The sequence below is a fragment of the Ornithorhynchus anatinus genome, chromosome 5, assembly GCF_004115215.2.
Source record: "Ornithorhynchus anatinus isolate Pmale09 chromosome 5, mOrnAna1.pri.v4, whole genome shotgun sequence".
Lineage (NCBI taxonomy): Eukaryota > Metazoa > Chordata > Mammalia > Monotremata > Ornithorhynchidae > Ornithorhynchus > Ornithorhynchus anatinus.
This window is the reverse complement of record NC_041732.1, coordinates 78,635,124-78,650,259: the sequence shown is the minus strand read 5'-3', so window position 1 is coordinate 78,650,259 and position 15,136 is coordinate 78,635,124. Positions and strand designations below refer to the sequence as shown.

General features: G+C 58.2%; 1 protein-coding gene and 1 long non-coding RNA gene across 7 annotated transcripts in view; one reads left to right on the top strand and one right to left on the bottom strand.

Annotated features, from left to right (window-relative positions):
• Nucleotides 1-262: 262 nt before the first annotated feature.
• Nucleotides 263-5,066, bottom strand: LOC114812175. The gene is made up of 3 exons (XR_003759828.1): nt 4,931-5,066; nt 1,615-1,751; nt 263-1,478 (listed from the first exon to the last, which is right to left on the bottom strand). It is a non-coding gene; the product is annotated as an uncharacterized LOC114812175 (long non-coding RNA).
• Nucleotides 5,067-6,493: 1,427 nt separating this feature from the next.
• LOC100087082 (RAP1 GTPase activating protein) overlaps nt 6,494-15,136 on the top strand; it is an 84,751-nt gene continuing 76,108 nt past the window's right edge. For 5 of the 6 annotated variants that reach the window (XM_029065794.2, XM_029065790.2, XM_029065796.2 and 2 more), the window contains exons 1-2: nt 6,494-6,549; nt 11,753-11,788. In XM_029065794.2, coding sequence (XP_028921627.1) covers nt 6,506-6,549; nt 11,753-11,788 — 80 coding nt within the window. In that variant the 5' untranslated portion in view covers nt 6,494-6,505. The remainder of the gene's footprint in view (nt 6,550-11,752; nt 11,789-15,136) is intronic. The other variant, XM_039912114.1, reaches the window with a different exon arrangement.

Sequence of the window (15,136 nt, the reverse complement as noted above, 5' to 3'; positions counted from 1 at the left end):
AACTCAGGATGTGAGCGCTTTGCTCCGGAGATAAGCTGGGAAAGGCCGCTCCCGGTGGGGAGGGGGAGATGGGGCAGGGGCGCTTGTTTGCTTGGGGTCATTACAGTTGCCATGGACGCGTGGCCGCACCCGCCGATGACCTCGGCCGGTCGGGTAGAAGGAGCAGATGTGGCCGAGGGCCGGGGAGAGTGGGGGTGGGGGACGGGGCTGAGGGGAGGGGGCGGCTGCCGGGGCAGAGCTGGGGAGGAGCGGAGGCCGAGAGGGCGGGAGACCCCCGCCCCCCAACCCCGCAGCCAGCTCTCGGCTGTGAATCTGGCCAGGAAGAAGGCCTGCCGGGTGGCTCCACCCCGGTGGTCGCTTCCCCGGGCCCCGGGAGGCCAAGGTGGAGGTGGGAGGGCCATCTCTCCGGGGGAAGAAGAGGGGCCCTTGAGGCTGGGAGACCTCCCTTCTCCCCCAACCGGGGGTCAAGAGAAGGCCCTGACCGGCTCTGTTGGCTTCCGGGATGAGTTGGGGTCCCCGCGGGGGGCAATAGAGCCCGGATCCCTCCGCCGGGACGCCGAGGTCGCGGACGCCTTGGGACGTCGAGGGCGAGTGGGCGGGACTGGTCCTGGTCCCTCCACGTGGCCGCGAAGAATCCCGGTGCCGCGCTCGCCCGGCGCTCGCCCGCCCGCCTGCCTGCCATCCCGTCTCCGTCTCGGCACTGACAGGCCCCACCTGTGGGCCGGGGGCCTGGGCCGGGGCCGGGCGGGGCCACGGGGAGTCCGGTGCTAGGTGGGAATGTTGAACCCCTACTCTAACTCGGCTTCCCTCCCCACCCCCTGCTCTGGCTGATGTCACCCGGACCAACCCGAGGTTTGGGGGATCGACGACGGGGCGAGGTCCTCCGGTCGGCTTGTCCCCGGGGCTCCTCTGCCTTGGGAGGTGGCGCGGGACATGACCGGGACCCAAATTCAACCTTCTCCCTGCCCCCAGGTTGCTGCCCATCCGGCCCCACCCGGGCCCCCAGGATGCTGGAGAAGGCAGGGTGCCTAGAACGGCTTCGCCTCTCACTCCCCTTCCCTGGCTTCGGCATTCCCAGCCCCAGCATTCCCAGCCTGGGTGGACGGCGGCTGCACCGAGGAGGAGCTCCAAGGTCTGGGGCGGGGGCCCCACGGTGGACCTGGGGCTGGTCCCTGCCCTTCTCTGGCCCTCAGGGTCCTTCCGACCCCATAAAGATGAGAGAGAGGAAAGCCTGCTGACCCTCAAGAGGCCCAGGGCCTAGTACGGTTCTGATGGTGTCCCTATGGACTGGGCAGCCCGCAGCGGGAGGAGGAAGAGGAGAAGACGAGGAGGAGGAGGCGAGGAGGAGGCCGGGCCAGGCTGAGTAGCAGCATCCAGTGTGAGTTTCCTTTTCTTCTGTACCATCAGTCAATCAGTGGTGCTTATGAGTGTGCAGAGCGCTGTACTAAATGCTCCGGAGAGTACAACAAAATTGGTACCTAGTACAACAAAACTGGCACTTAGTATCCCTGACGAATTCCAGGGCCAAGGTTGGGAGGAGATGGCTGAGCCCCGACCGGCCCCCTCCCCGGACACCTCTGGAGATGTTTAGCTCCCCGCCCCCCCCCATCCTACCTCGGTTCCAGGCTGAACTCGTTTGGGTCTGGGAGGCCTCGGAGGAGGGCCCACCCCTGCCTCTCCGGGAGCCGTCAGGCGAAGTGACCGGAACCCAGGTCCCAGAGGCTGCAGCTTCTTCCTCCGTTCTAGGTCTCCTGGGAGGGTTGGGATCATCTCAGCACCTGCTTCCCCTACCTCCAATGCAACTCCGTTAGCTCCCCCAACTCCCCCGGCTGTGACCGCTGATGGAGCAGCAAAGCAGGAAGGGGGAGAGAGGAAGGGAGGCAGGAGGAGAGTGAGGGGGGGAAGGGCAAGAGGAGGGGGGCAGGAGGACGGTGAGGGCAAGGGGGGGGGGGTGAGTGGAGGGGAACAGGGGGAGATTGAGAGGGCAGGAGGAGGGGAACAGGAGGAGGAGAGTGGAGGGAAGACAAAGGGCAAGAGGGTGGGAGGAGGAGGCAGAAGGGGAGCAGGAGGAGGCAAGGGGAGGGGAGGGAAAGGGCGGGAGGATGGGAGGAGGGAGGGGAGCAGGAGGAGGAGAAAGACATCCAACTTCAGCACACGCCCTGGACTTCAGCGCAGCCAGCCGGCAGTCCAGCTGGGGGACTTGTCTCAGAGAACTTGTCCTCACGGGTCCAGGGACCGAGCCTCTACTCCCCGCTCTCCCCAGCAGTGGCTGAGAGCGGGGGTTGGAATGGAGGAGAAGAGGGCAGTTCAGTTTCCCCGTCCCAGCCGTATGTCAGTGCCCACCCTGCAATGTGCCAGCCTAACTACCCCACTCCCTGCAATCCCGAGGGCTTATTGGGCCACTGGGCCCGTGATAATGCCTCTACCCACCTGGGCGAGAACGACCAGCCTCCAGCTGGTCTCTGCGGGCCGAGAGCGTGTCCGCTTATTGTTATATTGTACCTAAGTGCTTAGTATAGTGCTCTGCGCACTCCCTTCCGCATCACCCTGACTTGCTCCTTTAATTCATCTCCCCTTCCAGCCGCCCTCCGCCCCGCGACTTATGTACGTATCTATAATTTATCCCAGCTCTGCCACTTGTCAGCCGTGTGACTGTGGGCAGGTCACTTAACTTCTCTGTGCCTCAGTCACCTCATCTGTAAAATGGGGATGAAGACTGTGAGCCCCACGTGGGACAACCTGATTCCCCTGTGTCTACCCCGGCGCTTAGAACAGGGTTCTGCGCGTCGTAAGCGCTTAAAAAATACCGACATTATTATTCATTCATTTATATACACGTCTGTCTCCCTCTTTAGACTGTGAGCTTGTCGTGGGCGGGGAATGTGTCTGTTTAATAATGTCGGTATTTGTTAAGCGCTTACTATGTGCAGAGCCCTGTTCTAAGCGCTGGGCTAGATACAGGGTAATCGGGTTGTCCCATGTGGGACTCGGGGTCTTCATTCCCATTTTACAGATGAGGGAACTGAGGCCCAGAGAAGTTAAGTGACTTGCCCACAGTCACCCAGCTGACAGGTGGCAGAGCGGGGATTCGAACCCATGACCACCGTTCTATTGTTCTCGCCCAAGCGCTTAGTTAAGTGCTCTGCACACAGTAAGGGCTCAATAAATATGCTTGACCGGCTGACTGACTGACTGCTTTCTGGGAAGGAATGCGGGACTACAGGGGCCCCAGAATGTCTCTGCCCACTCACCGACCAACTCCCAGCCCAAGGGCCTAAGAGAGAGTTGGCTGAGGAGGAGATGTCTGCTTTCCCCACTGGATCGAGAGCTCCTGTGTGGGCACGAACTGGGGCATTTGCTTGTTAGTACTGTGCTCTCCACAGAGTAAATGCTCAATCAATACTATTGCTTGACTGACTGAATGATTCTGTATTTCCCAGCCACTCAGAACAGTGCATTGTACCCAATCAGTAAGACTCAATCAATAATCAATCAGTCTACTGTTACTGCGGTTCGCTAGACCGTGCCACCCTGGCAAAGAGGTGATCAACTTGGGCTTTAAGGACCTGTGACTTGCTTGCCAAGCTGCTTCCTAGTTCTCCCAACCAGCCCCAAAGCCTCCCCTAAGATAGTCCAAAGAGATGAAAGAGAGAGAACCTAATAATAATAATAATAATAATGTTGGTATTTGTTAAGCGCTTACTATGTGCCGAGCACTGTTCTAAGCGCTGGGGTAGACATAGGGGAATCAGGTTGTCCCACGTGGGGCTCACAGTCTTAATCCCCATTTTACAGATGAGGGAACTGAGGCACAGAGAAGTTAAGTGACTTGCCCACAGTCACACAGCCGACAAGTGGCAGAGCTGGGATTCGAACTCATGAGCCCTGACTCCAAAGTCCGTGCTCTTTCCACTGAGCCACGCTGCTAACCTAGGCATGGGCGGGACCCAGGAATCCTGATGAAAAATGTCCTGCCCTTGAACCAGGCCTGCTTCTCTGGGGATGGAGGAGGCAGCTGGTGGGAGGAGGAGGAGGAGTCCCAAGAAGCCATGGAGGGGAAGGGGTGATGCCCCTCTTCTGGCCCCAGATTTCCTTGTGCCCCTTCTTCCTGCCCGTGAGGGTTGGGGTCGCCTCCAACACGGTCCCTCTAGACTGTAAACTCCTTGTGGGCAGAGAATGTGGCCATTATACTGTTTTACCGAGAAGCAGCACGGTGTAGTGGATAGAGCATAGGCCTGGGAGTCAGAAGGTCACGGGTTCTATTCCCGCCTCTGCCACTCGTCTGCTCTGTGACCTTGGGCAAATCGCTTCTCTGTGCCTCAGCAACCTCCTCTGTAAAATGGGATTGAGACGGCGAGCACCACGTGGGCTAGGGGACCGTTTCCAGCTTGATTTGCTTGTATCCGCCTGTCACCCGTCGCGGGGGACGGGTTCGTTCGGAATCGGTGCGGCGAGAGATAGAGAGAAAGAGAGAGAGAAAGAGAGGAGGCCGGGACGGAAAGCCTGAGTTTTTGTATAGAATTTATTCTATATATTCGCGTTGCGAATTGAATTATGTAGTCATTTAGAGGCCACAGATCAGCCCTCCCTTTTCAGAGGAATATAGTGTTAGAGCTTCCCTAACGGGAGGGATATACTCATACGTTACTCACGTGGGGCCGGACACCCGGGCCCACCCGGGCGGAACCCACTGATGATTAATTCACACGTGGTGAGGCGGCTAGCTCCCGCCATGTGCGTGCCCCACTGGGGAGGAATCCACTTTCGTGTTAACATACAATTACGCGTTAAACCCACCTATGCGTTGCCCGCTTTTGCGTTACCCACTTGTGCGTTACTCGCATTTGGTGAGTGGGCTAGCTCCCGCCATGTTCACGTCCCACTCGGGAGGCACCCACTTAGGCATCAAATCCACTTCAACGTTACGTACCCACGGCGCGGCGTCTGGCTTCCGCCCCCACGAGCGTTCAGCGGGACGGGACACTCACCCATCCCGCGGCTCCTCAGTCGGCGCAGGCCGAGCGGCCTTCTCACGCTCTGGACAGAGGCGACCTGCAGCCGGCGGCTGCGAGTCCCGTTCCTCTGCACGGAAGGTTAGAGGCGGCAGGTATTTATCGCCTGTGCTCTCAGTTTATTCGATCTCTGCCCTCCCCCCTCCTCTATCCCTAATTTGATTGGCACGGGGGCGAGGGGCACCTTCTGCGTTCCCGGCTCGGGCTGTCAATCCGGCAGCTTCGGCTGAGGGGACGGTGTCCCACCCTCGCTTCCGAGATCCGCCTGCCGGCTCGGGAGGTCACGAGGTAGCATTTGACCTTGAGAGGGTCGGTACCCCACGGTCACCTTGGGACACCACCTCAGTGCTTTGTACCACGCCTGGCATATAAAAAGTGCTTTAATTATAAGTAATAATTATGGTATCTGTTCACCACTTACCATGTGCCAGGTGCCGTGCTAAGTGCTGGGGTGGATATAAGCAAATCGGCTTTACGAATACCGTCGTCGTTATTATTATATTGTACTTTCCCAAGTGCTTAGTACGGTGCACACAGTGAGCACTCAGAAAACGATTGATTGATCGACTGATTGGCCTGAGCCGTTTCCCGCTGGGGCGGGAAGAGAGGGAGGCCAAAGTCTGGTCCCTGATGCCCGCCCGTCCTACCTGTGTTCGGGGGTGGGGGGCGGGTCTGGTTGTCCCTCGGGACGTTTCCAGAGGTAGTCACCCCCCGTACCCACCCCCGCCCCGCGTCGTGCCCACCCCCACGGCTGGAAGGACAGACTCAGCACTGCCGTGGAGGAGGGAGAGTGGGAGGATCCCCAGCCCTGAACAAGGCTGCCCATTCTCCCCACGCCTCCTGGGGCTCCGGCCGCCTGCCCAGCCGGGACATTCCTCTGCAGAGCGGCCGGAGCGAGGCCCGGCCGGGGAACAATCCCGCCGCTTGTTGGCTCCCGCGGAGGGACAGGCCGAGTGGGGGACGGGCTGGGGGACGGGCCGCAGACCGGGCCAGTGTAGGCCCTGAGATGGCACGGCCCCCACCTCCTCCCTCCCCTCCCGGACCCCTACTTGGGCTCGGCCTCCACGGTCAGCTCCGGGCCTCTGGACGGAGGAGGCCAAGAGGCAGCAGGCACCCCAGCCCCCGCCCTCTAGTTGGCCTGCCGTCTGGGGCTCGCTGTGGGAGTGAGGGAGCGAGAGTGGGAAGGGAGGGCTGAGGAGGGGAGGGAGGCAGCGGGGGATAAACAGTGGCCCCAGAGGCCCTGCGTGGTTGCCAAGGCGATGGGCAGCCGGGGAGGCGAGTCCCGGTTTGGGGAGGGTTGGGTGGGTGGGTGAGAACCGGCCAGAGTTGGCTGGCCGGAGGTTGGCTTTGGATGAAGTTGGCGGGGGCCGGGGGCCGGGCCAGGCGGGCGAGGGGGAGAGGCAGGGAGGGAGGGAGGGAAGGAGGGAGGGAGGTCCTTCAGCTGGCGGGGCAGAGTCACCCGGCCGCACCCAGATGTGCCAGCAGCAGGCACCATGAGTGGCAGGAAACGCAGCTCCACTTTCGGCGCCTACGGAGGGTACGTGTGGGCCGAGGTCAGGGTCGGGGGTCGGGGCCTGGGCCTGGGCTTGGGGCCGGAGCTGGGGTCGTGGTGGCTATAGGCCGGGGAGAGTTGGGGGACCCTGGCAGAGTCCCAGATCCCCACGCACCTCCCCGCCCCCCTCCCGGCCACCTAGGCTCCTTGGATGGGCAGGGCCCACCGGTCTGGACCCATCCCTGAGGAGGGGCAGCTGGGTATGGCTGGTCCTGGCGGGATGGTGGACAACAGGGTGGCTGCCGCCCTCTGTCCTCCCAGACAAGGGGGTAAATGCGATTGATCGATTGATCGATTTGGGGGAGAGTGGCCCTGTGGATCTCGTAGTGTATGCAGGGACCATATCTGCAACTCCTTGTATTGTACTCTCCCAGGTGTTTAGTACAGTGCTCTGAAGGCAGCTGGCACTCAATAAATACCATTGATTGATTGCCCTGGAGAGAAAGGATCCTGGGCTCAGGGATGGGCTGGGGCTGGAGATTTGGGCTGGTACGCTGGGCCCAGAGAGCCCAGTCTGGAGCGGGCACAGGAAGGCTTCTCCAGGCAGGGCCCTGACAGGTCAGGCAAGAAGAGCCATGCCTCACCCCCTGCCCCAGGCTGTGCTCTCTCTGGGTTGAGCCCGGCACAGCTCTGGGGAAAGGCGCCCTGGGCCGGACTGTTCCTGGCACACACGGAGCAGTTGAGTTGGGTGACGGCCAGCGTGTTGGAGAGGGCACCTGAGCTTCCCGCTCCCCTGGGCCACTCGCCCCTTCCCTCGCTTGGACCCCCCTTTCCTCCCTTTCCTGGGAGCTCTCTGAGACACCCCCAGCGCAGGCTCGACTTCCCACCGCCACATCCCCTGGCTTCCTGACGGGGGCCCACTCCACCATCACCCCGCAATCCGGGCAAGGGCTCCGGCTCCATCCAGCCCTGCCGATGAGCACCTCTGAGCACCCCAGGCTGCCTCTGACGGAGGGGACGAGGCGGGGAGGGAGAGGCACCGGGGGTGGGCCTTCGGCGGGCCTCGGCCACGGGTAGTCTCGGGCCGTGGGGGCTCGGCAGGGCACGGTGGGGCAGGTGGACGCTCTGGCTGAGATGGGACGGAACGAGTCTGTTGCTGGGAGAGGGACAGGGAGCCTAAGGGACTCTGCACACAGGAAGTTTGGTTCTCTGCTAATAGACCAGCCCCATCTCGACCCCACTCTCCCCGCACTCTCTCCTGTTTCCCGTAAGGCCTCGGGAGCTGGGGCTTGGTAGAGGAAGAGGAGCGGCTATTTGTTGCCATAACAAAGGAGGCCTCCTTTCGCCGGGGGGGGGGGGGGGGGGGGGGGTTGGGGGGAGGAAACAGGGGTAAGGTCAAAGTCCCACCCCCACCGGCTTGGGCTGGTTGTAGTGACACTGGTGGTGGCCAAGATCCCTGACCCTGGGGCCGGAGCAGGGTTCCGCCCGCTGGCAGCTGAGAGAGCGCAGCCCTTGGGCTGGAGTTGGACCTATCCAGCCTAAGGGACGGAGCATGGGGCTGGGAGGCAGGAGGCCCAGAATCTGCTGGGTGACCTCGGGCAAGTCGTTTCACTTGTCTGGGCCTCCATTTCCCCCTCTGGATGGAGAGAAGACGCTTGCCTCTCAGTCTCTTAGATATATGGCGTTGTACCAAGGGGCGGGAACTGTATGATGGGAATATCTTGTATCTGTCCCAGTACTTAGCACAGAGATTGCCTCATAAGTGCTTAATAAATTCGGTTAATAATAATAATGTTGGTATTTGTTAAGCGCTTACTATGTGCAAAGCACTGTTCTGAGCGCTGGGGTAGACACAGGGGAATCAGGTTGTCCCACGTGGGGCTCACAGTCTTCATCCCCATTTTACAGATGAGGTAACTGAGGCACCGAGAAGTTAAGTGACTTGCCCAAAGTCACACAGCTGACAAATGGCCGAGCCGGGATTTGAACCCATGACCTCTGACTCCAAAGCCCGTGCTCTTTCCACTGAGCCACGTTAATAGTAATAATAATCCGCATCAAGGCCTGATGCCCCTCTCAGTCCTGTGATCCGGGCTGCCAAGACGGGCAGAGGCATGGAATGCAGGGGTGGGTGGGGAGAGAGCATGACGCGTCTTTGGAAATGTGTTGCCGCTGTGTGTGCGTATGTGTGTTTGTGTGTGTTGTGTATGAGGGTGTTTAGACAGTGGGATGAGGAGCTGGGGGCAGGCATTCCCTGGATCCCTCCCTCTCCACCTTTCCGCCTTACCCAATACCAGGCAGTACGGCGCAGTGGAAAGAGCACGGGCCTGGAAGTCGAAAGGTTCTAATTCGGCCTACGCCGTTTGTCTGCTGTGTGACCTTGAACGAGTCACTTCATTTCTCTGTACCTCAGTTACGTGATCTGTAAAACGGGGATTGAGACTGTGAGCCCCACGTGGAACAAGGGCTGTGTCCACCCTGATTTGCTTGTATCCACCCCAGTGCTTAATACAGTGCCTGGCACATAGTGAGCACTGAACAGATACTATTATTATTATTGCTGTTATTATTAATAAGGCTCATCTGCCCTCCCAGATCTTTGGTGCGGGGAAGGGAGTCTTGTTGGGTCTGTGGATTTCATTTCCTGTCTCATCCCCACCCCTCCCGTCCCCACCGACACACTCCGCCCACCCCCCCCCCACCCATTCCCACTCCCACCCCCACCAGCCGGCCATAGGCTGTCTGTTCTTCCAGAGCGCCAGGTGGGCACCTGGGTGCTGGGTCCTGGGTGACCCTGCTACCTAATCAAGCGCTTAGTTCAGTGCTTTGCACACATTAAGGGCTCAGTAAATACGATTAAATGAATAAAGTGGGCACTGTCCTTCACTGGGGCTGAGGCATCTCCTCCGGCAGCATAGTCCCGGCGGCAACGTACCAGCAGCCACACAGAATAGTCCCAGTAACCAAGTCCTGTCAGCAACGCAGCCTAGTCCCAGCAGCATCAGCAGAGGCTGGGTTGAGGTAGATCACTATCCTTGGCATGTGGGGAACATAGGAGAGAGGTAAAAGAGGCATTTGCTGCCTTCAGGGAGTTTAGAGTTTCCTGGGAGAAGACAGGTGGATCCAGACTGCTGAGTTTACAGAAGGTAATAGAGGAAGGGAATGGGTACGACGAGTTCACCGATCATTAGCTCGGCCCACGAGGGCTTGGGGCGGCGGACAGGTGGATGAGCAGGGCAGCAAGTATTTGATGGGGGTGGTCAAGGGAGCCATCGGGGAAGGCTGTGAGGGCAGGAGGGGCTGACCTGCCTGATTTCTTGGCGGCCGGTGACTCCGGCAGGAGGGAAGTTGTGCCTTATGGCCCGGAGAGGCTCAAGAGCCAGGTGCATTCACAGATACTCCTGCAAAAACTGTCTGGGGAAGCCAATCTTCACGTGACTGAAGGACCCTGGCATCCACATCCACCCGTCCAAACGGCCCTCCAATCTGCCCTATGGCCTCAGTCAGTTATTTGTATTTTTTTGAGAGCTTACTGTGTGCAGAGCACTGACCTCTTGGAAGAGTACAATACAACAATATAACAGTCCCGATCCCTGCCCACAAAGAGCTTACAGTCTAGAGGGGGAGACAGACATGAATATAAATAGATAAAATTACAGATATGTACATAAGCGCTGTGGGCTGATAGGTGGGATGAAGAAAGGGAGCAAGTCAAGCCAATGCAGAAGGTGGGGGAGAGTAACTCTCTGTCCGATACGAAGAGGAAGGGTGTTCCAGGCCAGAGGCAGGATGTGGGTGAGAGGTAGGAGGTGAGATAGATGAGAGCGAGGTACAGTGAGTAGGTTGGTATTACAGGAGCCAAGTGTGTGGGCTGGGTTGTAGTAAGACAGTAGCCAGGGGAGGTAGGAGGGGGCAAGGTGATTGAGGGTCTTAAAGCCGACGGTGTGGAGTTTCTGTTTGCAGTTTCTGCCTCCACCTGCCGTAAGCTGCCCTTCCTTTGCAGGTCTAATGGCCCCAGTTCCTGGGTGTGTGTGCAGGTGGTGGTATCCAGTTGGCTGCTCCAACATTTTGCCCTCAGCTCCCCATCCCACTGTCCAATTCTGCTCCGTGCTGCTCTAAGACCCTGGTCTGGGCTCTCCTTGCTGGTAGGAGGAGGGACTGGAGGGACACTGACCACCCCCTGGCCCACCAATCCTGATGGCGGAGTGTGTCGGTCAAACCTGTCTCAGATCATTAGTTTTGCTGGAGCTATGACAACAAAGTGTGGTGCGTGTAAAGCCCTAACACTAATGGTGTCAGGCACTGTGCTGAGCACTAGGAAAGGTATAAGATAGGTTGGACACAATCCTTGTTTCATGTGGGCCTCATAATCTTTCCATTCATTCAATTCAATCGTACTTTTTGAGCTCTTGCTGCGTGTAGAGCACACAGGCACTGAATTACCATTCAATATTGAATCACCATTTTTCAGATCAGAAAACTGAGTCTCAGTGAAGGTAACCGACTTGCCCAAGGTAATGCAGCGGGTTTTTTTTTTTAGTGATATTTGTTAAGCACTTACTATGTGTTGTTCTAAGCCCCGGAGTAGGTACAAATTAATTAGGTAGGACAGAGTCCCTATCCTGCATGAGGCTTACAGTATAAGTAGGAAGGAGAACAGGTATCCCCACTTTACAGGTGAGGAAACGGAGGCACAGAGAAGTTAGGGACTTGCCTCGGGTCATACGACAAGCAATTGGCAGAGCCGCATTAGAACCCAGGTCCTTCTGACTTCCAGGCCCACGCCTTCTCCACTAGAACATACCGCTTCCTTGTAGCTGGCCTTCCTCACCTACAGCTTACAGATTCTGGGTTCTGATTCTTCGGGAAATCTCCCTTCCGTTCACCTCAGTTGTCCAGATTCATTCATTCGAATTCATCCAGTCGTACCTATTGAGTGCTTACTGTGTGCAGAGCACTGCACTAAGAGCTTAGAAAGTACAATTTGGCAACAAATACAGACAATCCCTACCCAACGGGCTCACCCCAGACCCCAGTCCTTCCCCTCTCATTCCTGGCGGTCTGAGGCTTCTGCCTTCTTTACAATTCTGCATCTCCCCACTTCCCCCCTTCTCCTCCGCTGGTGGCCACGGGGAGAGGAATGGGCCAGCGGAAATGCAAGTGAAGAGTCACATCTGGTCTAGCCCAAGACTGAATAGGACTGGGCCTCCGCCTCTCTAACCGGCCTCCCTCTCCTGTTCTTTTTCAGGGTGGACAAGTTCTTTCTGTCCAGCCGCAACCGGTGGTGAGTAGCAAGCCCCATCCCTTCAGCTGACCCCGGGATCCCCACTCAAGGGAGGGTTAATGAACGGCATCGTCTTCTGGCTGGGCTCATAGCCGGGGTTGGCCCTCCCTTTCCTTCTGCTCTCCCTCACCCCCCTCCACTCTGACTTGGGCCATCTGGGAGTTGTTTCTGGGGACCTGGGCAGCAACAGGTGAGGCAGCGGGTGACACAGTGGGTGAGGCAGCAGGTGACATGGGGGATAGGAGGGGAATGGCATGGCGGCTGGCCCTGGAGAAGAATATGCCAAAGGCTTCTTTGCCTGGAGAGGGCGGAGAACCTCCTGGACCCCTGTGGAGGGAGGTGGTTTGTCTCTGATGGCTGCCCCTGCCTGGAGGCTGAGTTGCTCATGGGCCTGGTGTCTCTGCGGCTCTACTGGTGCTTGGCCCCAAGGGCAGAGAGATGAAGGTCTCAGGGTCCCCAGGCCCTGGGGTGGGCAAGACTGTAGGATGCGTGATTGGACCAGGCACAGCAGGTGAGTCTCCGAGGAGCCGGGGCTCAGAGGACAGCCTCCGGGCAGGGACTGTACATTGAATGTGTCTGTTATATTGTTATACTCTCCCGGTGCTCTGCCCAGAGTAAGCCCTCAATAAATATCTTCGACTGACGGACAAGGTGTGGTTGGGCCTGCCCTCCTGTGGGGATCCTTGTGCTCCTGGGCTGTCAGCTGAGCACAGGATCTCTGGCTCACCTGCCCCCTCTCTAACTGGAAACTCTCCCACCCTCACCCTTCTTCCCTGCATGGCAGAATGGCAACCCTGCCTCCAGGGACCTCGAATCTGGTTTGTGGTGGCAGGACCTGAGGTCTGTAGCAAGTGGCCCGGGGACACGGTCCTTGGTCTGTGGTGATTGGTAGGCTGGGCGATATCTCCTCCCTGCCCGGCTGCCCAGCCCCTCATCCCAGTAGCCCGCAGATGGCCTCGGCAGCGTGGGTAGGACCCAGGGTGGAGGAGATTCCCGGTCTCCCGGGCTCCGTCGATCAGCCAGCCGGGAGGACCGCCACCTCAGAGCTGTGCCAACACGCCGGGCAGAGGGTGAGGCCACACTTCCCTGAGCTCCCGATAAACAGCAGTTGAGTGGGAGGGAGGGAGTGTCCCCGTGCCACAGGGGAAATGTGGGGGATGGGGGTGGGGGCTTTCCTCTGGGGTTCCCTCCTCCGCTCCAGCTCCCACAGAGCCCTGCGCTGCAGCTCTGCTTTCCCACACAGACCTGTGTCTCCCTGACCCGGCAGGGAGCCAGAGCCCAGGTCACCCTCACTACCTCAGAGAAGCTCCGGACCCTTCCGTGCCCGAGGATGGGGTGACGGTTCCAGGCTGCTGAGTCCCGTGGCTGTGGGGCCTGGAATCATCTTGTGGGACAACCTGATTACCCTGTATCTACCCCAGCTCTTAGAACAGTGCTCGGCACATAGTAAGCGCTTAACGAATACCAACATCATCATTATTATTATTATTTCCAGGGAATTCATGCCCTCCTCGACACAACCCCCTCGCCCTCTCTGTCCCCCCGGAGGCCGCGAGGACTCGGAAGGCCTGTCCTCCGGGGAAAGAAGGGATCGGCCCAATCCACTGGGGCTGAGCTGTGAGGAGATCGTGGGAGGCTTCACTTCTGCAGCCTGGTCCCGTGCCATTTTGAGAGGATAGAATGGAAGCCCTGGGCACGAAAAGGAGTTTTAGCAGACCCCAGAAGGCAGAACTGGTGCTTGCTCCTTTTTCCCCCATCCCTTCCTCTTGCTCTGTACCTCAGAGGGACACAGCTCTCTGAGGCTATCTGTCATGGCTCTTTAAGGTTATCTCCCTCAGCTCTCTGAGGCTCTCTCTCAAAGGATTTTTGAGGCTATCTCCCCTCGGCTCCCTGAGGCTATCATTCCATGGCTCTCTGAGTGTCTCTCTCCACCACTCTCTGAGGGTCTCTCCTCTTAGTTCTCTGAGGCTGCCTCTCTATGGGTCTCTGAGGTTATCTCCCTGTGTTCTCTGAGGCTGCCTCCCTTGGCCTTCTGAGCCTGTCTCCCCACAGCAGTCTGAGGCTGTCTCCGTCGTCTCTCTGAGGCTGCCCCCCACAGCAATTGTTGCCTGATTTTTTGGGGATCGGGGGGGGGGGGGGGAATATAATAATGATAGTATCTGTTAAGTGCTTACTACCTGCCAAGCACTATTCTAAGTGCTGGGGAGATACAAGGTAATCAGGTTGTCCCACTTAGGGCTCACAGTCTTAATCCCCATTTTACAGATGAGGTCACTGAGGCACAGGGAAATGAAGTGACTTGCCCAAAGTCACATTGCTGACTAGTGGCGCATCTCTGACTCCTAAGCCCGGGTTCTTTCCACTGAGCCATCCTGCTACCTAGGTCTCCAGGCCTCAGCCTTGTTCCTGCTCCCGTAAAGCCTCTGGCCTTCCTCTCTCTCTGCCTCTCTCCACGCTGGCATCTCCGGAAGGGAGGGACTGAGCTCCTGGGAGAGGGTCTGGGGGAGGTGGGCGGGGAGGAGAGGGGTGCGGCCCTGGTGTTTTCAGGGCAGCGGTCAGCAGCCCCAGCTCATCAGCCACAGTTCCTTGGCGGGTAATAATAATTATTATTACAATACTTCATTCGGTTGTATTTATTGAGCACTTACTGTGTGCAGAGCACTGTACTAGGTGCTTGGAAAGTACAATACAGCAATAAAGAGAGACAATCCCCGCCCACAACAGGCTGAGTGCTTACTATGTACCAAGCACTATTCAAAGCACTGGGGTCGATACAACTTAATCAGGTTGGACGCAGTCCCTGTCCCACCTGGGGCTCACAGTCTTAATTCCCATTTTACAGATGAGGTAACTGAGGCCCAGAGAAGTCAGGTTGGACACAGTCCCTGTCCCACATGGGGCTCAAAGTCTTAATCCCCATTTTACAGATGAGGGAGCTGAGGCCCAGAGAAGCTAAGTGACTTAATACTAATAATCACGGTATTTGTTAAGTGCTTACAACGTGCCAGGCACTGAACAAAGTGCTGGGGTGGATACAAGAAAATCGGGTTGGACACAGTCACTTGTCCCACGTGGGGCTCACAGTCTCAATCCCCGTTTTACAGATGAGGTCACTGAGGCCCAGAGAAGTGAAGTGATTTGCCCGATGTCACACAGCAGACAAGTGGCAGAACCGGGATCAGAACCCACAGGTCCTTCTGACTCCCAGGCCCCTGCTCTTTCCGCTAAGCCATAGGTGTCTCCAGGCTTTGGCATCGTGGATAATCTGGCGGCTGCCCCTCCGTGACCCATGGCTCGCAGGCCAGGGATGGTTCAGTGTGCATTCAGGCTGTGGTGAAGTGGCCCAAG